The 25,804-nt window shown below is 39.2% G+C and overlaps 1 protein-coding gene across 2 annotated transcripts; it reads right to left on the bottom strand.

The window, feature by feature from the left end:
- Position 1: 1 nt before the first annotated feature.
- On the bottom strand, positions 2-21,785 carry FBXL3 (F-box and leucine rich repeat protein 3). Of its 2 annotated transcripts, none has more exons than XM_027588220.2 (5): positions 21,392-21,785; positions 16,458-16,803; positions 12,839-12,961; positions 9,360-9,531; positions 2-2,500 (listed from the first exon to the last, which is right to left on the bottom strand). In XM_027588220.2, exons 2-5 carry the CDS (start codon positions 16,800-16,802, stop codon positions 1,857-1,859), a joined length of 1,284 nt encoding a protein of 427 aa, XP_027444021.1. In that variant the 5' UTR covers position 16,803; positions 21,392-21,785; the 3' UTR covers positions 2-1,856. The 2 variants fall into 2 exon arrangements, with proteins under 2 accessions (XP_027444021.1, XP_027444023.1); XM_027588222.2 differs by having other exon boundaries at positions 21,577-21,711.
- Between the last annotated feature and the right edge of the window lie 4,019 nt (positions 21,786-25,804).

Genomic DNA, 25,804 nt, shown 5'->3' with positions numbered 1-25,804 from the left:
ATACAACAGCATTAGTAACTCTTTATTCTCAAATTGATAAAAGCATTTAACATACTTTACAGTATAAACAAAGTAAGTGCTATGCATTTTGCTTATAAAGTGACAAAGTATTTCAAGCATTATGTAATTCAATTTGTACAAAAAAGTAAATTTCCAAATAAAGCTTTGGTTAGTAGAACTGATTATGTACTGTCAAATCCATTTTCCAAAGTTGTTCAAGGAAGAAAAGCTTCATCCACTAACACAGGTATTTCTTGTACAAAGCTATTTACTATTGGTGAGAGGGGAAAATATTACAATAATTGCTTTTAATTTCCAAGTCTGGATCAGCCTTTTTTCTTCTCATTTATATGTGGCCAGAATACCATAACTTTTGAAAAATCACCTTTTACTTTATTCTTAGGAAGGTAATCTATTTAAAAAATAGATTAGATCTGTAAGACTGTTAGTTTCCGTAATTACCAAGATGCTTTCTAAAAGTTTCAAGCATTAATATATTAGTCCATTGGGGTAAATCACTTCTAATTTCCCTTAGGAAAGGTAATAGTCTACTAGCACTAGTGCTCAGAATCAAAGCTTATATAATACCTAAAAAAACTAAATATAACCCAAAACTTAATATTTTTACAGCAATGTGTGGATAACCTTTATTCATATGAAAGTAATAAAAATGCTACCTAACTTAAATAATATAAAATAGCATTTTAACCAAATTTAAATCACAAAACTTAAGACATTTTTCTATTAAATTTTTCCAGTCCACTGAGAATATTTACTCAAAAATATGATTATGAACTTAAATATATCCTCTTTTAAGTTTACTTGTTTATGCTGAACTGTACAATTGGTGCTCCTTTTATTTTTGAAAACTCTACTTATAGAACTATTTAATTCCAAAATGGAAAAATGAGCCATCACTAAAATTCACTGGAAATAATATTCTTTCATGGAAATAATTTATAAACATTTTAAAGTTCTACCTTTAATTACTTCAATTTGGCTTTTTTATATAGATAAGTTTTTCATTTCAATTATTGTATAATACTTCAAAACTAGCTTTAACAAAGATAAAACCAAGGAGAACTGGTAAAGCATTCCTTACTTTACACTGGATGCCTCAAAGTGTCACATACATAGTAACATCACAGAAAAGAATTTTTATGGTTTAGCAGATTATAGAGCAAACCTGAAAGTTTATACAAAGTTAAACACTGCCTCCCTTCCTGTTTTTTTCTTTTAATTTGATCTTGGCTCTGTTTATTATCCTTCTATAATAACCACTGACACTTCCAGTTTTCTAAGAGATCCAATTACTTATACATACCTCTTTAAACAGCTCTGTAACATATTTCAGAACATTCAACCAATCTCTTTCATTTGATACGACATATCCTACACATTTTTTCTCACAAAATGCTCTGTCCTGAGCTATATTAAACACCTTATAACAGGTGTATGTATAACTGAAGACCCTAAAATGTCAAGTTTACATTTTTAAAAAAATGCATAGAGAACATAACTTTGGAAAACCTATTAGTACTCACTTCTCAGATACTAGTATAGGTTTTGTTTCTTTCAGACTGTTAATCTTCATAACTGGTTATTACTTTCAGATCTGAATGACATTTTAAAAGATTTTTTCTGAGCTTTGCTATCAGGCTAAAGAAAGATGAAGTTTTCTGACCGAAACTGGTCCATGGGTCTTCCAGTAACATCCTTACATATTCAATGCAGGTATCAAATTTCCAAGCCACAAAACAGAATTACATCAGAACTACAGGAAATAAACTCTTATGATAATACAATATGCTTAATGTTAAGGTGCTATTCATCATGCCCTACACATCATTCGGTCTTTACCAAGTAGGCATCATGTCTGGAAACCACACCCTACCGAGATGCTTGGACACCTCCCAATGGATCTGCTCCAAACTATATTTTTGGTCAGGAATTAATACTTCTTCCATAATGGATAACTGAGACAGGCGGCCACCACACATCTTCACAAACTCAACAAAGGCACTACATGAGACTTCACATTCCCCTAGTCCAATAGCTGACAAATTTTTACAACGTTCTGCAATGCGAATTAACTCTTCATCAAGTGGCCGTAATCCATTAGCACATACTACTAGTTCAACTAGTCTAGGGCATGTCATTCCCACACGGCCAAGCACATCTTTGCTTACTGATCTCCCAAAGTAAAGATGGGTGGCAGGTATTTCATACCGGAAGAATGGATCAAATTCCTCTTCATATAAAAAAAAATACATCACTAAGTTCACTTTTGGTGAATGTCTGATGAAAGCATCCCAGCTGCTCTTCTGAATAGTATGGAAGTGTGTCTGTCCAGGATTTTCACTAACCACATCAATGCGCAAATGTTCTAATCGGACGTGTTTTTCAGAAGATAAAGCAAGCAGCAATTCATCACTTAACAAGTGGTAATTCAGGGCCAGTTCACGTAAGCCATGACATTGATCAGCCACACAAAGGATACCTTGAAAGAAAAAAGACCTAATTATTTCCAAATTTTTGTACAAATTCATCATTTGTTCAAAAAATTTCATGAAGTACATGTCTCACAATAAAGGTTTACCATATTTCCCTATCACAAAGCTATACAATTTAAAATTTAGTTATATTGTTGGACTACCAGAAAGTCACAGTTAAAAACCTATTACTAATTCTGTCTATAAGAAAATGAGACCAATTCTAAATATGATACCTTAAAAAGACATGAAGCTCACTTAACAACTTAGATCATAAATTATTAATAAATACAGTTGACCCTTGAACAACACCGGGGTTAGGGGCACTGACCCCTGTACAGTTAAAAATCTGCACATAACTTTTGACTCTTCAAACATTTAGCCACTAATAGCCTACTGTTGACCAGATGCCTTATTGATAACATAGTCAATTAATACATATTTTGTATATTAAATATATTTTGTGCTACATTCTTACAATAGTTAGAAAAAAGAAAATACTAAGAAAATCGTAAGAGGAAATATATATATAGTATAAATCTGTATTTATTGTAAAAAGTCCACGTGTGTGGACCCACAAAGTTCAAACCCATGTTGTTCAAGTGTTAGCTGTATGTTAATATTCCATAACTAAGTTTACCCCAGTAACAAATGGACAGTGTCATATTTTTTAAAAAAACTGATTATTAATACCAAACTTGCAGGTTAAGCCAAGAAAAATTATATGATCATTGCTATAGAGGCCAATGGACATTTTTTGAAATTGAAAACTTAATCCTAATTAAAAAGAAAAAAAAAGGTAAAGCCATACAAAAGAATCAATGTAACTAAATAAAACATTTGACAACTTTTTAAAAAAGATTTCTAACACGTGAGCAACAGAGTTTTAACTAATAGTATATAATAAACTTATCAAATTTCCAAGAAAAAAAATACCAAGATACCACTAGATAAATGAGTCAAAGATAAACAAATTCACATTCATGGAAATATTAAATATAACTAACATATTCTAACATATCCAGAAAACAGTTCTATTAAATGTTTCCCTATACTTAGGGCACTATGCTTCAGAACTGCACCAAACCCCTATCAGCAGCAGATCTTACCAAAGGTCAGTACCTGATCAGTGAAATGGCCTAGAATAAAAATTCTACCCCAACCAGATGGCCTATACTACTTGATAAATGATCCATTCAAACCATTTATTTCTTGTGTTTAGAAACAAGGATAGGAACAAAACACATATCATATTATCTACTATTTATTGTATAAGTATGACATGTCAGGTACTAGATATGTTATCCCATGAATACTCAAAAAAATCTAGAAAAGTGTTATTTCTATTTTGAAGTCGATGCAGCTAAAGACAGCAAAGCTGGAATTCAAACAGACTGACTCTTAAGTTCATGTACTTAACTACTGGTTGAGAAGTGACAAGACAGGCATCAGTAAGACAAAGCTTAATAGCAGTGGAAGGAGAATATAGGCAATAGAATCAGTGAAGAGATAAATTGACTCATCAGTATAAGAGTCACAAAAGAGGGAATAAAAGACATCTGTGCTGGAGCGCCTGGGTGGCTCAGTTAAGTGTCTGATTCTTGGTTTCAGCTCAGGTCATGATCTCAGGGTCATGGGATTGAGCCCTGCACTGGGCTCCGTGCTCAGTGCAGAGTCTGCTTGTCTCTCTCCCTCTGCTCCTCCCCCTCCACTCTCTCTCTTTCTAAAATAAGTAAGATTTCATTTATTTTAGAGAGAGAGAGCACAAGCAGAGGGAGCGGGAGGCAGAGGGAGAAGCAGGATCCCCGCGGGGCAAGGAGCCCGATGCGGGACTCGATCCTGGGACCCTAGCTAGGATCATGACCTGAGCCAAAGGAAGATGCTTAACCGAGTCACCCAGGCATCCCTAAAATAAATAAATTAAAAAAAAAAAAAAAAAAGACATCTGTGCTTCACTCTTCAGCCACCTCAAAGTTTTTGTTCTCCATAAGGTGTGGATATACTTTGAAATAAATCATTACCCAGGATAACCTGATCTCTGTTCTTTACAATCTCATAAAGCCTGATAGAAAACAAATACATGGGGAATAGTAACCAAAGACGCAAATAAAAGAAACAGATACCATTTGATAACTATTAAAGCAGTTGTGGCAGGCATAATTCTAAAAATGGTTCCCAAGATCACACAACCTAACCCCCTGGAACTTGTAAATGTGATAAGATACCACTCCCATGATTATGTTACGTTATACAGCACAGTTGGCTTTAGGATTGTCCAGGTGGTTCTAATCTAATCACATGAACACTTCAAAAGCTGAGTCCAGTTGCAGAAAAGAAGTCAGACTCAGAACTTCTCTAGCTAAGCAGACAAGCTAGCTGAGCAAAGCCTATAGCTCTGACGTACAGAACTGTGATACTACTAAATCAGTGTTGGTTTAACCTGCTAAATTTGTAGTTGTTAGTTACGCAGCAATAGAAAACTCAAACAGGGGCGCCTGGGTGGCTCAGTCGGTTAAGCAACTGCCTTCAGCTCAGGTCATGATCCTGGAGTCACGGGATCAAGTCCCGGGCTCCCTGCTCAGCAGGGAGTCTGCTTCTCCCTCTGACCCTCCCCTTTCTCATGTGCTTTCTCTCTCTCTCATTCTCTCTCAAATAAATAAAATCTTTAAAAAAAAAAAAGAAAACTCAAACAGTTACTATATGATTCAGCAATTCCACTCACAGGTATATAACCAAAAGAAATTAAGCCTTATGTCCACACAAGATCTTACATGAGTTTTCATAGCAGCATTGTTCATAACAGTCAAAACGTGGAAACCCAAATATCCATCAAATGAACAAAAGGTAAACGTGGCATATATCCATACAAAGGAATATTATTTGGAAATAAAAAGAAATGAAACACTGATATATGCTATAACTTGCACAGAAATTCATTATTGGTGGTATTATAAATTCACACAACTCATTTAGAAGAAAAAACAGTAAAAAGCATAAAAAAGATCCAGAACCTCTGACCTAGTTCTTCTACTTAATCATCTGTCCTATGGAAGAAATTAGTAGAAGGAAACCGCTATGTGCCAAAATAGTTCATTTTTTAAATCACAGCAAAAATGTAGAAATAAGTATCCAACCTTAAAAGAATTATAAGACAAAATGTTGGCTTATCAACAACACAGAATACTAACTAACTAAATGTTTATTATTTCAGCTGATACTTAAAAGCGTCTTCATATCAAGCACTGGTGCTAGGGCAGTAAAATACAACATGAACAAGACAGCCTTATCCTAATAGAAGGCAGCAGATAATGAAACAAGAATGCTCTGGGAGTCATAACAAGGGAATCAAGGAAGATTTCCCAGAGCTAACACAGTGGGACAGAAAGAATTAGAAGGATCAAGTGAGGGCAAGAGGTGAGGGAGAAGGAAAGTGAATAGTATTTCCCGTATAAACACCCAGTCGTGGAAGAAACACAAGCCTTCTAAGAACTAAAAGGAACTCAACATATAGTAATGCAAGTAAGGTAACATCTTTATGGATGAAGCCCAAGAGACATGCAAGGGCTAGATTATATGGGACCTTGTAAGCCTCAGTAAGGAGTTGGGATCTTACCTAAAGCATAGTGTGAAGAAAACGAGAAATCAGATTTGTATTTTAGAAAGATTACCATCTGTAGCATGGAAATCACATTAAAGAAGAGCAGGCTGCAAGTTAGGAAATCAGTTTAAGAGGGTACTGCACAGGGGCGCCTGGGTGGCTCAGTTGGTTAAGTGTCCGATTCTTTTTTTTATTTTATTTTATTTATTTATTTGACAGAGAGAGACACAGCAAGAAAGGGAACACAAGCAGGGGGAGTGGGAGAGGGAGAAGCCGGCTCCCCGCCGAGCAGGGAGCCTGATGCGGGGCTCGATCCCAGAACCCGGGGATCATGACCCGAGCTGAAGGCAGACGCCCAACGACTGAGCCCCCAGGCGCCCCTAAGTGTCCGACTCTTGACTTCAGCTCAGGTCACAATCTCAGAGTGGTGAGATCGAGCCCCACAACGGGTTCCTCAATGAGCACAGAGTCTGCTTATCCCTCTCCCTCTGCTCCTCCTACCCACCCCACTCATGCTCACATCCTGTCACTCTCTTGCTCTCTTTTAATAAATCTCAAAAAAAAAAAAGAGGGCACTACACAAAGATTATGGGGGCCTGTACTAGAGTAGTAAGGGTGGAGATGAAGAAAGGTGCAGTGTCAGTTCAGGTTGCTTAACAGAATACCACAGACAGGGTGGCTTACGCAATAAATACTTATTCCTCACAGTTCTGGAGCCTGGAAGTCCAACATCAGAATGTTAATAGCATGGTCAGGTTCTGGTGAGGACAATTCTTGCTGGCTTGTGGATAGCCACATTCTTGCTGTGTCTTCACATGGTGAAAAGGAGATCCTCTCTCCTGTCTCTTCTTCTAAGGGCACTAATCCCATTTATGAGAGCTCTACCCTCATGACCTAACTCTTCCAACCCAATTCCAAACACCACCACACTGCAACTTAGGGCTTCAGCAATATGAACGGGGATTGGAGAGGGGATCGACACAGATCTTCAGTCCGCAGCATAGAGATTCAAGGCATACTTTAGGGATGGAGCCACCAGACCTTGGTGATTGAAGGGATGTAGAAAGGGTAGGAAGAATCAAGGATGTCTGTCAGGTCCCTGACAACTAGGATGGATGGTACCATTTATTGAGATAGCATAAAGGAAAAGGTGAGAGATTTGGATAGAGGGAAAAGAAAGTTCATTATTAGTCTGAATATCAATGAGACACTCCCAAGCAACTGGGCCATCGCAGCTTAACAAAGCTCTGGAGTTCCAGAGCAACTCTAAGTAGGAAGTGTTAACATATAGAATGAAACTGAAACCATAGATGACCATGACACAGCCCAGAGTCTGCACAGTAAAACAAAAAAAGGACCCAGCACAGAACAGTGAAACACCAAAATTTAAGGAATGAAAAGAGAAATCAGTAAAAGAAATGGTAGAACAATCAGAGAGGAAGGAGGAAAATCAAGAGTACAGTATCAGAGTCAAGTCACTAGTATCAAATGGTGCCTAGAAATCAAGCAAGTAGACAACTATAAGGACTGTATGAAATGGGAAAGAAGTTTGATAAAATATTCAGTGAAGAAAAATAGAAAATAGCCCTTAATTTCAACTTCAAGAAAGAATAGTCCCACTATGCAAAATATGGATAGAAAGAAAATATGCAAATATGTTAAATTTTAAATTGAAATCCTCTATGGTTATACTCTTAAATTAAAAAGTATTACAAGTAACCCTCTTTCATTTCCCTTCCCTTCCTGAACAGCTTGCCCAAAAGCCATTAGGTAAGACCATGCAAGTTTAGACACACTATCAGAATTGATGTGTATGTTTAATAAAGTAAATGAACAGAAGATGGACCAGGATAAAGAGAATAATGAACTCATAGTCTCACAGAGAAACCAGAGACCCAAAGGCTCTCCTATATTATGGGAAGTGCTGTAAGTTATGTTCAGAGTGCTACAGAAACAACACATGGGGGATCTAAACCAGAGAGAAGGAGGAAATAAGAACAAAACTGGATCATCTGAGCTCAATTCTGAAGGCTGGCCTGGAGTTAGCTAGATGAAGAAGTGGGGCGGGGGGGAACGGTATTCCACAAAGTACAATGTACTAAAGCACACACACAGGGACTAAGAACTGTAGTTATGTAGGACTCAAGTAAAAGCGTCACGTGAATGAATAGCAAATAAGATTAAAGAGGCAGGTGGAGATCAGGATACAAAGGGCCTTGTACCCTATCAAGCTATGAAATATGAACCACACTCTCACAGCAAACCTATACTGTAGATAGAAAATGTAACCAAGGTCACATCAGAAGTGCCAAAGGTCCATTCTTCTTAAATTATATTTTATTTAGATAATCACTTTCAGTAATAATCTAGAAGTGGCAGAAGCAGCTAGGGAATACTGCAATAGACCTAGCCATTCCCATCACCAAGACCCTCCATGTAGGACACATGGACAACAAGTAAGTAATCTCCATCCAAGAGGAAATCATTTTCTTGGGGGAAGGCCAGGCTTTAGTTATGGCAAGGAGGTGGGAAGTATTTAAAGACACCAAGGATTTAACACTATGTCTTAAAAAGAGGTTTCTCAAATAACACAGCCAAAAGACTGGGAGGGATGTCAACAGTGGGAGGATGTGTCAGAAGTGAAGCATCAGAGAGCAGTTATACCAAGTGCGAGTTTATACTTACTTTACAATATGAACCATTTAGAATTTAAATGATTTCAAACTGAGTAATGTAGTAATGCTTAGAAAATTCTATAAAAGTTGGAAAGAGCTTTCATAATGCTATTCCCCATTCAATGGGCTCTCAGCTCCAAAATTCAACATAGGAATAGGGTTATCTTGCAAAATGTAAGATGGCAACTTTAGCACAACTCTCCTCCCTCTACACAGTGAGAAGAAAAACAATTACTAAATCGCTGATTCAAAACCTACCCTGCTGGCTCAACTACAATTAGAGAAAATTCTATCTAACCTGAAGGGACACCTCAGGCAGATCTAATACTGTCTTTTTTTTAAATTTATCCATTTTCTTGTACAGGTTGGACACAAGTTGCCAAATAAGAGTAGAAAATAAGTTGAAAGTAAGTGTCTAGGCTAGGAATGCTACAGAATTTATGTTATTGTATTATGACATTAAAAATATGTTTATGCAAAAGAGATGAAATAATCATATTAACCCATCCACAAGGTTAATGATCACAGTTTTTAATTTGATAAATACATCAATACATTTTACTAACAGGTCATCTGGCAAAAAGCACAACATACCTGCTGGAGAGACGTGAGGACAGCTGCTCATTTTCAGCAGCTTGAGTGTATCACTGTTGTTGGCCACTAGTACTTTGAGGGATGGATCATCTACTGGGGTATCATCTATTTTAAGCGAGGACAAGGATTTGGAGTTTACAAACACTACCGTCAGTGCAGAAATAAAGTGAGACTGAAAAGCAAAAAAATTAAAACAGTTGCAATTTTCACAAATGAGAAGGGGGTGTTCATATAATTCACATATGGTTCATCTGAACCCTAATGATATATTACTAACTGTTTTAGGCATAGCATCCCTGCACTCTGTAAAAAAGAGATGTGACTATTTGCGATCTTTGAGGAAAATCTTTTCAGCTGTAGAAGAAAGAGATTTCAAGCCTTAGGGTGAGTCCTAAATCACAATAATCACTGGTAAGAAGACAAATTATGGATTCCAGGATGAGAACACCTCTCCAAAACTTCATATCACATCTGGAAACCCTGCTCCGGTGTTTTATAACACTCGACTGCATTCTTTTTTGGTCTGATAATGACTGTTAAAATAGTAATAATTATTGGCATAATCATTAAAAATTATAACAAAAATCAACTCAGAAGCTATGAAAGACTTACTTGGAATATAAAAGCTCACAGAGATTTTGATCCTAAAATAAGGAAAATCACACCTAAATAAAATTCCAAGTTTAAAACTCCTTTAAATATGTTAAATTATCTATAGTATTTTCAAGCCATGTTATTCTAATGTATTCTCCCACAAACGTACCAGTTATTATTATTGCATTTATTATATACATGTAATTATCTGCTGGACACAGAATCTGACCCTAAAGGAACCACTGTAGTACAGCAGGAATTAAAGCATGGTCAGAGTATGTAACTTGGAATCAGCTAAAACCAATGGACAAAGAATCCAGGAGTAGGAAAGAGAGGTAAACATATGCTCCAACATCTTCCTCTACATAACCAATCTCACCCTCCATTTTGCTTTATAAATTCACTACAGCAGTTAAAAGGAATGAGGGCAGGCTAACAGCCAAGAAAGTACAATGAAACACCATTTTCATGATCACATACCCTAACTTTCTTTTCCCCTACAATTAAATAACTGGTTAACTAATTAAATTTTGACCCATTTAAATGTTAATAGCTTTCTCCTACCACTTCGGCATCAAACTCAATTATATCTTGTACAGTCACATGTCATTAGTATACTCATGACTATCACTGCCTTTTCCTCATTTCCCTCAGATTTATCTCTGGTCAAATACACTTCTTTCATGTTCTCTTCAGTTCTCCCAAGATTTCCAAGATATAGCAATATCCTATTTCAATCTTCTACAAAGCCAAAAAGGGGACGGGGGGGGTGGGGTGGGGGAACAATATAAGCATCTTAGACCCATTTAATTAAGGAAGGAAGCCATCCTACTAGATGCATCATAGTACCCAAAGAAAAAACTACTAAAGTATTAGTACTAGATATGTATAATGATAATCCTTAGTAGTAAGAAAAAAGGAAATTAAATTTGTTCAGCATACCTTTTAATATAGTATGTTTTATACTATATATTTGTTTAGCTATGCTATGTACGTAGAAAATCAATTCAGAATATATCATTTCCCATATAAGTCAGTGCTTTTTTTTTTTTTTTTAAGATTTATTTGAGAGAGAGAGACACAGCGAGAAAGGGAACACAAGCAGGGGGAGTGGGAGAGGGAGAAGAAGGCTTCCCACTGAGCAGAGAGCCCGATGCGGGGCTCGATCCCAGCACCCTGGGATCATGACCCGAGCCGAAGGCAGACACTTAACGACTGAGCCACCCAGGTGCCCAGTGCTCTAACTGACTTAATCAGAATCTCCTGGACTGCTCATAGGAGGGGGAAATTCAGAACAGGAAAAGTAATCCAAAATCTCAAAGTTTCTAAAGGTGATTTTCATGTACATTAAGTTTGAGAGAACCACAGTGCTCGGACTCACGTACTTACAATCTTAAAATGTTGAACAGAGTATCTTACCCATCTCCCTTACCTTACATGAGGAAAACATTTAATCTCAAATGTATGTAAGGAAACTTTTAAAAAATCAATTAAGGGGCTCAGGTCATGATCTTAGGGTCATGCGATCAAGCCCCATGTTGGGCTCCACATTAGGTGTGAAGCTTGCTTCGGATTCTCTCTCCCCCTCTCACTCTGCCCCCAACCCCAGCCACTCATGCTCGGTCTCTCTCAAAAAATAAAATCAATTAAGACTTTGTAATCAACTGGTGATACATTTGTTATTGATATTCCATTCCATTACCACCTGGGTTATAACACACACTCAATTTAATACTATTTCTTCCTGAATCACCCTAGTAAATTAAACTGTTAGATGTGTTATATGGGTATCTATATTTCAGTCTGCAGTGTACTCTGAAAAAAACCTTTCAAATTATTGCTGGATGCTAACCTACCCAACATCAGCTAACAACTCAGGGGGCCTTTATCAATTGCCTTTCTAAAAATGCACACTTGGGGTGTCTAAGTGGCTTAGTCGGTTGGGCGTCTGATTCTTGATTTCAGCTCAAGTCATGATCTCAGGGTCACGGGATCAAGCTCCACATTGGGCTCCATGCTGGGTGGGGATTCTTCTTGAGATTCTCTCCCTCTCCCCCTCCCTTTGCCCCTCCTTCACATTCGAGCGTGCTCTCTAAATTAAATAAATAGGGCTGCCTGGGTGGCTCAGTCGTTAAGCGTCTGCCTTTGGCTCAGGTCATGATCCCAGGGTCCTGGGAGCGAGCCCCGCACTGGGCTCCCTGCTCAGCGGGGAGTCTGCTTCTCCCTCTCCCTCTGCTGCTCCCCCTACTTGTGCTCTCTCTCCGTCAAATAAAATCTTTAAAAAATGTAAATAAAAAAATTAAATCTTTAAAAATGCACACTTATTTTTCTCCTTTGAGACTAGTTATTAGAGACACCATATAATTACATGCAGGATTATGTTAGAACATATATATATGAATATAAATAGTTCACTCTTCACCAAAAAGAAAAGGTTTTCTTTAAATAAAATCTATGCATTAATCCAAGCTGCACTAATTTTTGCTCAAGAATAAATCTTTACACATTTACCAGAAGATTTTATAAGTAAGCTATATATGTTCTCACTACTGGCACTACTTTTCTTTGATTATAATTTCACCAATCTGCTCTGAAAGTCCAAAAAGGGGCTGCTATATGTCTTTTTTCTAATATGCTTGTTTCTCAGTTTTACTTAGTCTCTGTTAGTATGTCCCCTCTGCAAATTCAAACTTTTCCCATCAAGAAGTACAAGGTAATCAGAAAAAGGAAAAGCTTTTTTAAAAATCCTATTGCCTAACCATCTAAATAGTAACCAGTTTTCCACTGAGTATACTATTTTTCTTACACTTTTATTGTCACTACAAGAAATGGGCAGGGCTTCATTCAATTTCTCAGTAACTGCCAATAACAAAACCAGCAAATACCTTTGGTAAATCCATAAAGCTTGGCCGAGCCGTTGAAATAAGTCCAAGTGTTTTTAAAGAGCAATTTACCAGCTGCGATAATATATCACAAGCTGCTTCAGCTGATTCTTTGCTGCTGTCCACCTTAAAAAAGAACACATCATTTAGCCATGCATATATTTACATTTCTCTGTGTAATCTTATTTTTACAAAAGCACGAACAGTTATTAGTTTATTACATTACAAAGAGTATTTATTCTTTCAATCATATACCCTCACATACATGTCTCCCTGAAAAATTTTAAGTGCAATTGTCAAGACTTAAATTTTGTTATGATACAATATATACTTAATGTTGAAAGGACTTGGTTTTTAAGTTGATTTATTCCAAACTGACCGTATGATATATAACCTAATGGAACACATGAATTTATAACCTCTGAAAAATAATTATATATTTGGTAGTGGATCTGATTCTACATGCAAATACAGTGTCTATGGTACACATGTTTCAAGGAACCATAAAGTGAGCATTTACTCAAAAGGTTCAAATTAGTCACAACCTGGGATTCATCATTAATGATATTAATGGAAAGATGAATGTGAAATAAAATAAGGACATCTGACCAGTGAAGCATGAAAATCTGAACCAAATGAGAAGCAGCTGCTCCCACACATAAACATTTCCTGGAGGAAGAGTAATATGGACAGAAACTCCTGTAGGATATGAGAAGGAGCTCTTCTACCAAAGAGGAAGTTTTCCCTGGGCTAAAAAACATCTTAAGAGAGACTACTTAAAAGTAATATTACTTTCATTTCCAGATTGATGTACACTACCTTAACCCAAAAATGTTCTCAAGAGCTGGTTGTAAAACTGATGGACTATTTCAGAAGTGTTTGTAATACTTTTCATTGGCTAAGTATTTCTACACAAGTGGTTCCAATGTGTGCTCCCTAGACCAGCAGCATCAACAACACCTGGGAAGCAGTTAGAAATGCAAATTCTCATGCTCAACCCAGATCATCTCAATCAGAAACTCTGGGGGTGGGACCCAGCAATCTTTGTCTCAACAAGCACTCCAGGTGTTTATGATGCACATAAAGTTTGAGAACCACTGTTCTATACTCATAATTGACTACAAGCCTGTCTAGCCTAGTTAGTGATAAACTGAACACAAATATAATCAGGAGAGCTCAGGAGAATCTTAACAGTATGGTTCTTTTGGTAAATCAGAAATTGTATCTCAGGAAAATAAACAATCCCTAATAAAAATGTTTAAACTTAGCCATTCTGACTGGTGTGAGGTGAAATTAACAAGTCAGGAAACGACAGATGTTGGCGAGGATGTGGAGAAAGGGGAACCCTCCTACATCGTTGGTGGGAATGCAAGCTGGTGCAGCCCCTCTGGAAAACAGTATGGAGGTTCCTCAAACAGTTGAAAATAGAGCTACCACATGACCCAGCAATTGCACTACTGGGTATTTACCGCAAAGATACAAATGTAGTGATCCGAAGGGGTACATGCACCCCAATGTTTATAGCAGCAATGTCCACAATAGCCAAACTATGGAAAGAGCCAAGATGTCCATCGACAGATGAATGGATAAAAAAGATGTGGTGTATATATACAATGGAATATTATGCAGCCATCAAAAGGAATGAAATCTTGCCATTTGCAACGACGTGGATGGAACTGAAGGGTATTCTGCTGAGCGAAATAAGTCAGAGAAAGACATGTATCATATGATCTCACTGATATGAGGAATTCTTAATCTCAGGAAACAAACTGAGGGTTGCCTGAGTGGTGGGGGGTGGGAGGGATGGGCTGGGTGATAGACATTGGGGAGGGTATGTGCTATGGTGAGCGCTGTGAATTGTGTAAGACTGTTGAATCACTGACCTGTACTTCTGAAACAAATAATACATCATATGTTAAAAAAAAAAAGACAGTAGGAAGGGAAAAATGAAGGGGAGGAAATCAGAGAGGGAGACGAACCATGAGACATATGGACTCTGAGAAACAAACTGAAGATTCTAGAGGGGAGGGGGTGGGGGGATGGGTTAGCCTGGTGATGGGTATTAAAGAGGGCACGTACTGAATGGAGCACTGGATGTTATATGCAAACAATGAATCATGGAACGCTACATCAAAAACTAATGATGTAATGTATGGTGATTAACATAATAAAGAAAAAGTTTAAACTTATAGGACAGATGGTTTTGTGAGGGTTATACAAGTTAGATACAGCTGAATTGTGTCACATGGCTGTAAAGGAGTTTAACACTGACCCAGCCAACCCCCTGGATGCAAGTGGTCTTAAACATATAAGATTAATGTATTACGCTCATCTTTTCTCAAATTTACCATTAGAATACTCTTAGACAACTCAAAGATGACTGAAACCAAGGAAGGCTCTTGAAGTTTCTTCATGGGGAGGTGGGGGGAGGGACAACACTCAAGGAGTTCTTGGATTTGTTTGATTCTCTCACCATTCCCTCACCCTTACCCTCAGTTAGGGTTGCCAGACAATATACAGGACATCCACTTAAGTATTATGTCCCAAATAATGAATGGAACATATTTATACCAAATTATTTGTTGATTATCTAAAATCAAAATTCAATTAATAGACATCCTCTATTTTTACTTGCTAAACCTACCAATCCTACCCCCAGTGGGCTAAGTGCCTTTGTGCATTTTTCTGGTAAAATGGCCAAATGTACCCAACCATTCCCATCACCACCTCTCTCCTCCTCTTCAGACACATGTGGAAGAATAAGCAAGTAATCTTCATCTAAAAAGGAATGACACCCTTGAGAGAGTCAAGACTAGTTTCTGCAAAGAACTCTGGGTTAAGAACCATTGCTTTATCTAGGTTTAATCTGACCTATTTAACAACTGCTACCTATGGGTAATCAGATATTCCATATGTTACTTTGCAACAACTGTCAGGTATGTTAAAGGTTTAGTAAACACGTCTACATTCCATTACTCATCCTCAGAACAAAACATTATAAGCCTCTGTACTCCTATAAACCACTGTGATTCCTTAAACTATTCCAGACAGCTCAAAAAGCCACCCCACTTAATTTCTCTCATCACTGCATGAACTCCAATATGTCCCTTCTGGCAATGAAAAGAAACAAACAGTTCTCTTTGGCATTCTTCCACACACCTTCTCCTATTTCTCTCTAAAATATATTCATCTAAACCTTTTACATAATATTTCTGTATCTCCTTTTTCTTTGAAGACCCTATATCATAAAGCCATCAATAAGCAGAATTCAGTCCCTATTAAACAGTAACAGGAATTAAGTTTAGTCAATCATAATCTCCACATTTTATATTTTTTTCCTCAAATTAACAATAATTCAATGTGACTGTCAGCTTTGGTAAATGATTTATGCTTATTTAATAGTTGCTTCTGTTCTTTTAAAAAATTATCAGTAATTATGATTTAATGGAGTTATTTAGCTCAAATATATTTCTGACAGCTTCTAAGGTATGCAGTAATTCTCAACCTTTAAGAACTTTCTCTAAAAAGGCAGTATTTTAAAGACAGGGGAAGACATATTGGTTTAGGACAAAAAAGCCAAAACAAAATATGCTTTATTTTTTAAAAGGATTTAAAGTATTACCTTGAAGCTGACATATTGCAGATGGTTTGAATGTCTTTTAATAATCTGTTTGATCAGCTCTGGATGTGTAGCTTTCAAGTAAGATGTAGCTGGCTGATTCAGTTCAAATTCGAAACATCTCCACAAGTCAGGCATGTGAAATACCTGGTTCCAGTTGCGGCAAACTTGTGAAGCATGAGCCCGGTCAAGAAGAGGCAAATACTTAAATACTTGGAGAATAATGTCCTGAAGGAGATTACCCCAATCACAAGTCTGAGAATGCTCATTTGTAGTCCTCAGTTTCTTAGACTTCTCTGCAGTACCTTCCGATGAATTATGGTCACTATCTCTTCCTCCTCGTTTCATCCTATTCAGAAAAATGCATCATTTTTTTTCATACTTAACTTTTGAATAAAAATAAATCCAATACTCATTCTGTCACTGAGATGCATATGTATGTTTATAAATAGAAACACAAACATGCAAAAAGAACTGGACCAGTAATTCAAGGAGAATATCAAAACAAAATATAATGAAAAATGCCAGTGGAGACCAACTGTTATTTTACAGGTGTTTTTAAACATGTTTTTATACTGTACTACTTGGGTGAGGGGAAGAATCATGATTTTGAAACTAAATCAAGAATTATATTTCAAAAACTGTAGTCAACTAAAAGGAATATAAAAAAGAATCTACGGTGATACTTTCCAAAGGTTCTTAACAGACCTGTACCTCTGAAACAAATAACACATTATATGTTTTAAAAAAAGAAGATAGTAGGAAGGGAAAAATGAAGAGGGGGAATTGGAGGGAGAGACGAACCACGAGAGACTATGAACTCTAGGAAACAAACTGAGGGTTCTAGAGGGGAGGGGCTGGGGGATGGGTTAGCCTGGTGATGGGTATTAAGGAGGGCACGTACTGCATGGAGCACTGGGTGTTATATGCAAACAATGAATCATGGAACACTACATCAAAAACTAATGATGTAATGTATGGTGATTAACATTAAAATAAAATTAAAAAAAATCATCTAAGGATACCTGCTATATCTGAGTTAAATTCAAGGACACCACAGTCCCAAGGACCTTTAGAAAGGATTTGAATTAAGTAGCCAACAGATCTTTCCACACTGAATAGTCTGTGATGTGCATTACTGCCAGATGCAATCTCTGCTTAAAATAAACAAATCCATCCCTACTATGCACAGGTCCAAAATGTGGTTTCTTCTTCCAACACATCAGTTACTATTGCAATGTTTACCCTAAACTGTATTTCTTTTTTTTTTTTTTTAAGATTTTATTTATTTGACAGAGACACAGTGAGAGAGGGAACACAAGCAGGAGGAGTGGGAGAGGGAGAAGCAGGCCTCCCGCGGAGCAGGGAGCCCGATGCGGGGCTCGATCCCAGGACCCCGGGATCATGACCTGAGCTGAAGGCAGACGCTTAACGACTGAGCCACCCAGGTGCCCCACTAAACTGTATTTCTGAACTAGGTATGTATTTACTCTGTATATATGTACTACCTTCATTCCATTTGTTTTTTTGTAATGGTCTTTGTTGCAAAATAGTAGCATGGTTAAGAGAATGGGCTCTGGGGAATCAAGCTCCCTGGGTTTGAACTGTGGCCCTACCTCTCTTCGTTATGTGGCCTTGAACAAATTACTTGACCTTCCTGTGCGCTTCAGTTTGTAAAGTGGGGATAATAACGCACAGGGTTCTTGTGAGGAATTAAATAGTATTAGGGCTTGAAAGGAGATAGAGAATGTTGAATTCAGGTACAGGAAAGCAGTCTAGCATTAAAGACATTACAATGTATGACACAAAAATGAAGTATGTGTGAGAAAGTGCAAGAACACGTTTATGTATAAGAAACACACACCGGAAGTAGATTCACCACAGTAACGTACTATAAGTGGGATTATACTGTATTATATATTAACAATGTAGTAATGAGATTATAATAGTGGCATTACAGTTGAATACTGTTTTGCCAATATTATATGCGTTTGTCTATATTATACGCATTTCTTTTAATGTCAATGAATTACATTTTAATCAGATAAAAAGGTCTTGTTTTGATTTGTTATTTGGAAAAGTAAGTACTGCAGGCTCCAAACTGAAGGGGGTAATTGCAGATCAATCACTAGTACCCCTGTTTAGTTTAGGCCTGCAACACTTTTATCTCTAGAGAATAGTTCTGGCAGGGTAGTGGTTTCGATTTGGAGTCACAGCTTTTGGAAAGAATGGCTTGTGGCTCTAACTCCCTTCTTCTGGCATATGAGTGTGTAAGAATTTCTGATTTCTGTGTGGGATGAAGGATGTGCATATGCATGACTCTTAACCAAATATGTCTCTGTAGACTCTATCCAACAGCTAGCAAAACTTGTAAAAGAGGACTGGCGGCTGGAAGGAAACAATGGCAAAGGCCCCTTGGCCTTCATGCCATTAGAATCCGCCCAGGAGGTCTTAGCACATGTGCAATAAATGAACTACATTCCTCACTGATCCTACTTCCAACTATGTGAGTTAAACAACTAGCAAGGGGAGAGGAAAGAAGAAAACAGAATGACAGAGGTGATGGCAAGAGGGTAGTTTTATGGAAGATTAAAACTTGGGTGTGAATCTAAGAATACATTTTTGAATGTGTTTGGAGAAAAGGTAGTATAATCTACAATATAATCTTTAATATAAAAAAAAACCTTCTAGTAATAATATCCCACTAGAGGTTGAGGTAACACTGTCACTATGACCCATTTTTCGGCCCTACCTTATCCTGAAGGCTTAATTTTAGCATAGAAAATTTGGGTCAAAGAACAAAGAGTCTGCTGCCCACCAAACTCACAATTTGGCTTATAATTTCTCTTCTGACTGCCTAAAATCACTCATAATTTCGAGATGCACAGATTCAAAAAAGAATGAAACTGTCTTTATAATTTCTACTCCTTAATATACAATGCTGACTGCCTGTTTCTGGAGAAAATCTTCTAAAACGATAATTATTCAACTTACAGATGGAATGATTCATTTTACTTTAGAATATAGGGATATATAAACAATAAAATGACAGCCTTATTTACACAATTATCTTTGCTAATACTTTGCTGATGCTAACAATAGGTACTTTCCTTTGTCTATTACAGCCCTGTTTTAAATAAAAATATGTTTCAATACCCTTCCAAGTTGAGGGGAGAAAAAAGGTGCCATATCGAAAAGACATATGCAACCCTGAGGAATAGTATCTCTTGGTCTAGATATAAGACTGTATGATCACCAAAGTATATTTTAAGCACTTACCTCTTATGAAAAGCTGAACAAAAGTCTACAAATTGTCATATGTAATATGACTGTAATATGTCAGTCAATAGTCTATGTCAGCAATAGAAAAATGCAAGGCCAAATGCTGATAAAAATGGTTCTCTGTATTATTTTCATTCATGCATGAAAATAAAAGAACACTGTAGGCGTCTAATAAAATTTTTAAATGTCAGTTTTTTCCAAGATGATCTCAAGTATTTTATTAAATCTATTTACACATGAAGCTTTGCTGTATAAACAATTCAGAGCATCCACCAGTCTGCAAAAAATTTACATCAATGGAGTTTTAAAACAGGAGTTCTCCTGTTTTAGTCAAAGTGAAAACACCTCTTATATTTGAACAGGAGTGCAGAGGAGGAAGCTGGACAATAAATGTCAATGAGACTTTGCAGAGCACGAAAATCAGGCTTCTTCAGGGCTCCAGCAGTTCCATTTCAAACTGCAACTTCTCCAGGCCCCAAATAATTCATGCAACTTAGGCCCCAAGAACATTTGGTAGGGACTGAAATTATCATGATGCACCAAAGGGGGGGGGACACTAATAAGGAAAAACTACAGACTAGTTGAGCAGCACAGGGAGTTACTGAACTCTTAACATTTCCATACACTCTGAAAGAAGCAGTAAACTCGTTCATTAGAAGAAGCGCTGAGAACACTCAGCTGTGTGTCCACCATTTGTATTAAGCACTTTTAGTAAACTGTGCATGTAGTGATTGTAAAAGCCCATTTGTACTGAGCTCTAAAAAGCCTCTTTTGGCATCACATTCCCTTTCCGTTTGTGTTCTGCTTTGACTAACATCAAAATTAATCTGCATTCTTCGGCTGGAATACAAAGAAAAAAAAAGTGGGAAGAGATTAATTCTCAGAACTAGATGGTAGGAAGAGTGTGGTGATGAAAATATATGTAGCGGTTATTTGTAGAAAACTGAGTGGAGGGCATTATTATAAATATTTCAAAAGAAGGAGAAAAAAAGACTAATTAAGAGATCTGGGCCACTGGATTGGACATCATCAGCAACAAAATAATGGCAATCTACCCTCTTAGCTTGGAGATGCATGTCAGTCATTTAACAGGCTGCTTCCTGATCCCTATTTGCAACTCCACCTGAAACGCTGCCCACGCCTAAGGCAGGCGCGAAGCTGCTCATCGCAAGTTGACCAAGTTTTCTACTTGGCTACGGGGCCGAAGCGTCCCCTCCTCCTGCGCCACCTCCACGGATTGGCTCTCCGACATTTCGCACGCGCTCTACCCTGGGCAGTCTGTTTTGACATCTTAACGCCCCTCGTTTTTCAAGCTACACACACGGGCACAGCCCACGCCGGGAAGAGCGTGGCAGAGCGCAAGCTCTACGGTGCCTGTCACCAATCCCCGTCAAGGGTAATAAAACCCGGCGACAACCCCGAGCCCGCACACGCACCACGCCTTGTTGACATGTTTTGAAGCAGGCATCGCGGGGAAACGCCCCCAAGCAGGCTCCAAGGTCTGGGCGCCGCGCTCCGCCCGACGCTCCCGAGGGGCGGCCAGAACGCGCCCGGGACCCCGCGCTCCCGACCCGCCGTGCCGCCCGCGAAGGTCGGCGGACCCACCCCCGCCCCGCCGTCACCGGGGGGCTCTGGCCCTGCCCCTCCGCCGTTACCTGCTGCCGCGGGCGGCTTCCCGCACACACCACCCCGGGCTCCGGGGACGGCGGCGGCGACCGGTCCCGCGGCTCTCATATGAGGCCCCCCGGGGGCCCCGCTTCGCGCTCCCGCCGCCGCGGCCCCCCGCGCTCCGCCCGCATCCGAGGCTCTGGTCCCGCGGCGGACGCCAACGCGGCTCCACCTTTGCGGCTCTGGCTGCCCCAGGAGAAAACTTCTTTTTCAGTCCCGCGCGGTCCGCGTCCTCCTTCCGAGACCCCTTGTCGCCGCAAAAGACTCCTTCAGCGAGTCGCGGCCACCGCGTAGGTCCCCGCCGCCTCGGCCCAGACAGCGGCTCCAAAATGGCGCCCGGGGCTCGCGGCCGCGCGCTTTCCCCGGCGCGTCTCCGCCCGAGAAGGCGGGCGCGTCTCCGCCCGAGGAGGCGGGCGCGTCTCCGCCCGAGGAGGCGGGCGCGTCTCCGCCCGAGGAGGCGGGCGCGTCTCCGCCCGAGGAGGCGGGCGCGTCTCCGCCCGAGGAGGCGGGCGCGTCTCCGCCCGAGGAGGCGGGCGCGTGTCCGCCGGGGCGCGCCCGCGGAGGGCGGGGGAAGGCGGGAGTGGGCCGCGCCCGCCGGGAGCGCGCACCGCCGGTGCCGACGGGAGCCTTCGCCTTCCGATTCCAGGAGAGTCGGCCGCCTTTCTCCCCGACGCGCTACTGCTCCTTTTAGGGGAGTTTTCGTTTCGAAGCCAGTGTGGGAGGGCTGGAACGAGCTAGATGGCTAAAAAGCTATCTGCTGTTGAAATTGGAAAGTTTAGGGAGATGGAGCAGGAAGGGAGGAAAGGAGGGACTGTCTCCGCAGCCAGCGGCAAACGCACAGCTGGTTCGCGGCAGAAAAATCAACTCAGCTGCTGACGGCGGACACACCTCCGCGCTGCCAGGCGGGGCTTCGGCTGGGCACGCCTGCGCCGCGGAACCCGAGGGGTTAAAATACAGGCTCTAAAAACTGACACACAGCCTAGGTTCGTATAGGTGATTTTAAAAACTATGAAGAGTCAGGGAAGAATGGTGGCAGTGTTAACGATGGGATTACAAATGATTTTTATATTTAAAGTTTGTATTTTCCAATTTTTCTAAAACCATCTTTTTGTCATCAGAGTTACTACTTTTTAAAACTACCTTTATAAAGTAGATAGACTCCTGAAATTTGAGAACAGCTTTCTGAAACACAATGAGAAAGTGTAAAGGAGTAGATGGCTATTTAAAAGATAACCCCCAGGTGAAGCCTTGTGTCAAGTCCAGGAGTCTTTGTGTCTTAAGGGCTGCCTACTTAGCTTGTTTTAAAAGTTCGGATTTTTAGATCCTGGGTTTTCTTAAAGTTAGAAATGTCCTTAGGTACAAAATCATAACTTGAATCATGCACCAAACCTCCGGCCTTCCTCCAAAATAAAAAGAAAGTTATTTTTCACCCCAAGAGGTCTTCTCCGTGATCTGCCCCATGTGTAAGAGCCTGGAAGCAGTGATGCCCAGCGAGTGCTCTACTCTTCTATCGCTCCCCAGAAATCAACCTTGGAAGCCATGTGTAAAATTACATTAAAATTCAGTGTGGGAAAATGCCATCGGTTCTTTGTTGAGGGCCTGGCTATCTGATCATCAGGTCAAATGGAACAGAGTCTCTCGCCACATAATAATGTGGATGGATCTGAACGGCAACATTTTTTTAGGTTGTTCAGTGACTGAATGATGAAGGACAATGGGAAGTTTAAGACAGGCAATGATAATTATTAGTGGAAGAAAAACAGGTAAATCAAATCAGGCCCATTTATTTAAAGCACGGTTAACAGTATAAATGATTGGCAAAGCATATTAAGCCAAATCAGCAAACGTAACTAGGATATATGGTATCACGTTAAAACTCTCACACTCCAGTCGCAGTCTCTTTTAAAATCCTCGTCACAGTCTGTTCTCCCCCTAAAGAAGACAAGGATCTTGACACATTTCACCTATTGAATGTTCCCTCTCCTTACCTGCTACTGTTTTTAATGATTTTGTTTCACCTTTTTGTAACTTGTGTTTTGAAATTTGTGTTTATTTTTAAACCTGTCAGCACTTACTTACATTTGTCAGTTGTATTAGTCAAGATCCGTGCCACTGAAGGGGAAGGAAGAGGGTGGCTGTGGAGTAGTTTGGTCCAGCACAGAATCTTGTATTGCCAACCCTGTTTAGAATTGCCAATACATGTGATAATAAAAAGCAAACCAACATTTATCAGCATTATGACTGTTTTTAAATTCTCTACAGACAGTGTACCCTCTCTGCCAGGAACAAGCTCTTCCCATCTCCACGCCCACCTTGGCCCTCCACTGGTTAAGACAAATTAGGTTATGTTGAGTAGCTCCTAAGACACCATTGTAGTTACTCCTTGTTTCAGTGACTTTCACAGTTAGAAGTACTACTCCAGGATTCAGTATTTTGTATAATGTTCCTCCATTGGGGTTTGTATCTTGTTTTTCTCATGATTAGACTAAGAGTATGATTGTTTGGGAGAAAGATCACAAATGTATAAAGTACCATTCTTATCACATCATATCAAGGCTACCTGTTGTCAAAAGGACTTAATCTCTCTTGATGTTGACATTCGTCAGGGTGAGGTCAAGTTGCTCCACTACAAAATTACTTTTTTTCCTCTATTTCCATACTGTATTGTTTAGAAGGAAATCACAAAGCACAGATGACACTAAAGTGTTGGGGAGTTATACTCCATCTCCGTGAGGGAGGGGAATGTCTGCAGAAATTATTGGGAATTGTTCTGCATGAGAGGATTGCCTCCCTATCTCTTAATTTCATATTTTTATGTCTTTATTGCCCTGTACTGAAATCTTTGTGATTTCCTCAGATATGTCTTCCAACTCACTAATTCTTTCTTCAGATCAGTATAGCTTCCTTTAAGCCAATCTCTCCCTATATTTTTTATTTCTAAATGTTATGCTTGGTTCTTTTTCACATCTGTTTGATCTTTCTTGATGTTCTTTTCTCGTTTTTAATTTTTTTTCTTTAATCATTTTAATCACATGAAATAATTGGGGGCCTAATCTTGATTTTTGTAAATGTTCATGGTGGGTTTTTATTCATGTATTTTATGATTTTTGGATTGTGAATTCATCTTCTGTGAAGCTTTTGGTGTAGGAATCCTGTGCAGCCTGGTTGAGGGCGTGTCACTCTAGAGAGGCTTTTTGGGTTTGCTTCTGCTAAGTGCTGCAGGGTATTACTAGCCTGGAACAACTTTTTATCATAATTTCTTGACTCCTGGGTTCTTGGGTCATGACAGTATAATTTCAGGCTCTAGCCTGTGTGAGGGCAGGCCCATGGTTATGAATGCTCAGAAAGACTTTTTTTCTTTTTCCTAACCTAGAGCTCAAGCTAAGACAGGTTACCTGATTGTTTATCTCCCTGTGGCCTGGGCCAGCTATTCCTTGAAAAGGATAAAGATCTTCAAAATTCCCACCTTGTGGAGGGATCTGGGTTACAACTTCTCTTGCAAACTCATCTGCCGTCCCCATATAAGTCACTGTCTCTTCAGATAGTTCTTTCCCTGCAACCCTTCCATTTTGGTCTTATGCACTGCATGCTCACTCCTCTCAATTCATTTTCTATGTCTTTTAACTGCCCTTTTATATTTTTCTCTTTGTTTCTCTTTGCTACATTACATATCATCTTCTAACTCACTGATTTTCTCTTTGCCTCCAATATAGAGTTTATACCAACTATAAGCTGAAATTGAAAATCCCATTCCCCAAATTTCTCATTTGTTTTTCATATTCATCTAATTTTAAAATAACTATTCCTTAGGGCACCTGGGTGGCTCAGTCAGTTAAGCATCTGACTCTTGATCTTGGCTCAAGTCATGATCTTAGGGTCTTGAGACTGAGCCCTCCGTCAGGCTCTGAGCTGAGCATGAAGCCTGCTTTAGATTCTCTCTCTCTCTCTCTCTCTCTCAGGGTGCCTGGGTCACTCAGCCAGTCAAGTATCTGCCTTTGGCTCAGGTCATGTTTTTTTAAGATTTTATTTATTTATTTATTTGAGAGAGAGAGAGCAAGAGAGAGCAAGTGGCTAGCTCACTTGATTTCAGCTCAGGTCATGATCTCAGGGTTGTGAGATAGAACCCACTGTTGGGTTCTGTGTGGAGCCTGCTTAAGATTTTCTTTTTCCCTCTCCCCTGCCCTTCCCTCACCCCTCGCTGCCCTCTCACTGTCTCTCTTAAAAAAAAAAGTAAAAAGGAACAGGTAAAATTAATTTTAATAATATATTTTATTTAACCCAGTATATCACAACTATTATATTTCAATATGTAAGGAATTCAAAAAAATAATTTAGGTATTTTCAATACTTTGTCTTTTAGTACAAAACCTTGGGCTACTTATTTAACCTCCATGAGATTC

This window comes from Zalophus californianus, chromosome 3 (assembly GCF_009762305.2).
Source record: "Zalophus californianus isolate mZalCal1 chromosome 3, mZalCal1.pri.v2, whole genome shotgun sequence".
Taxonomy (NCBI): Eukaryota; Metazoa; Chordata; class Mammalia; order Carnivora; family Otariidae; genus Zalophus; species Zalophus californianus.
The sequence above is the reverse complement of the archived record's forward strand: the minus strand, read 5'-3'. Positions and strand labels throughout refer to the sequence as shown.

Bases quoted from the DNA above. Each gene is read 5' to 3' on its own strand.
- FBXL3 (XM_027588220.2), bottom strand. From the start codon at position 16,802: ATGAAACGAGGAGGAAGAGATAGTGACCATAATTCATCGGAAGGTACT. The intron at 9,532-12,838 runs GTATTTGCTGGT...TTTGCTTTTCAG, and splicing joins GCTTTATGGATTTACCAAAG to TCTCACTTTATTTCTGCACT. The intron at 2,501-9,359 runs GTATGTTGTGCT...TTTTCTTTCAAG, and splicing joins TCCTCACGTCTCTCCAGCAG to GTATCCTTTGTGTGGCTGAT.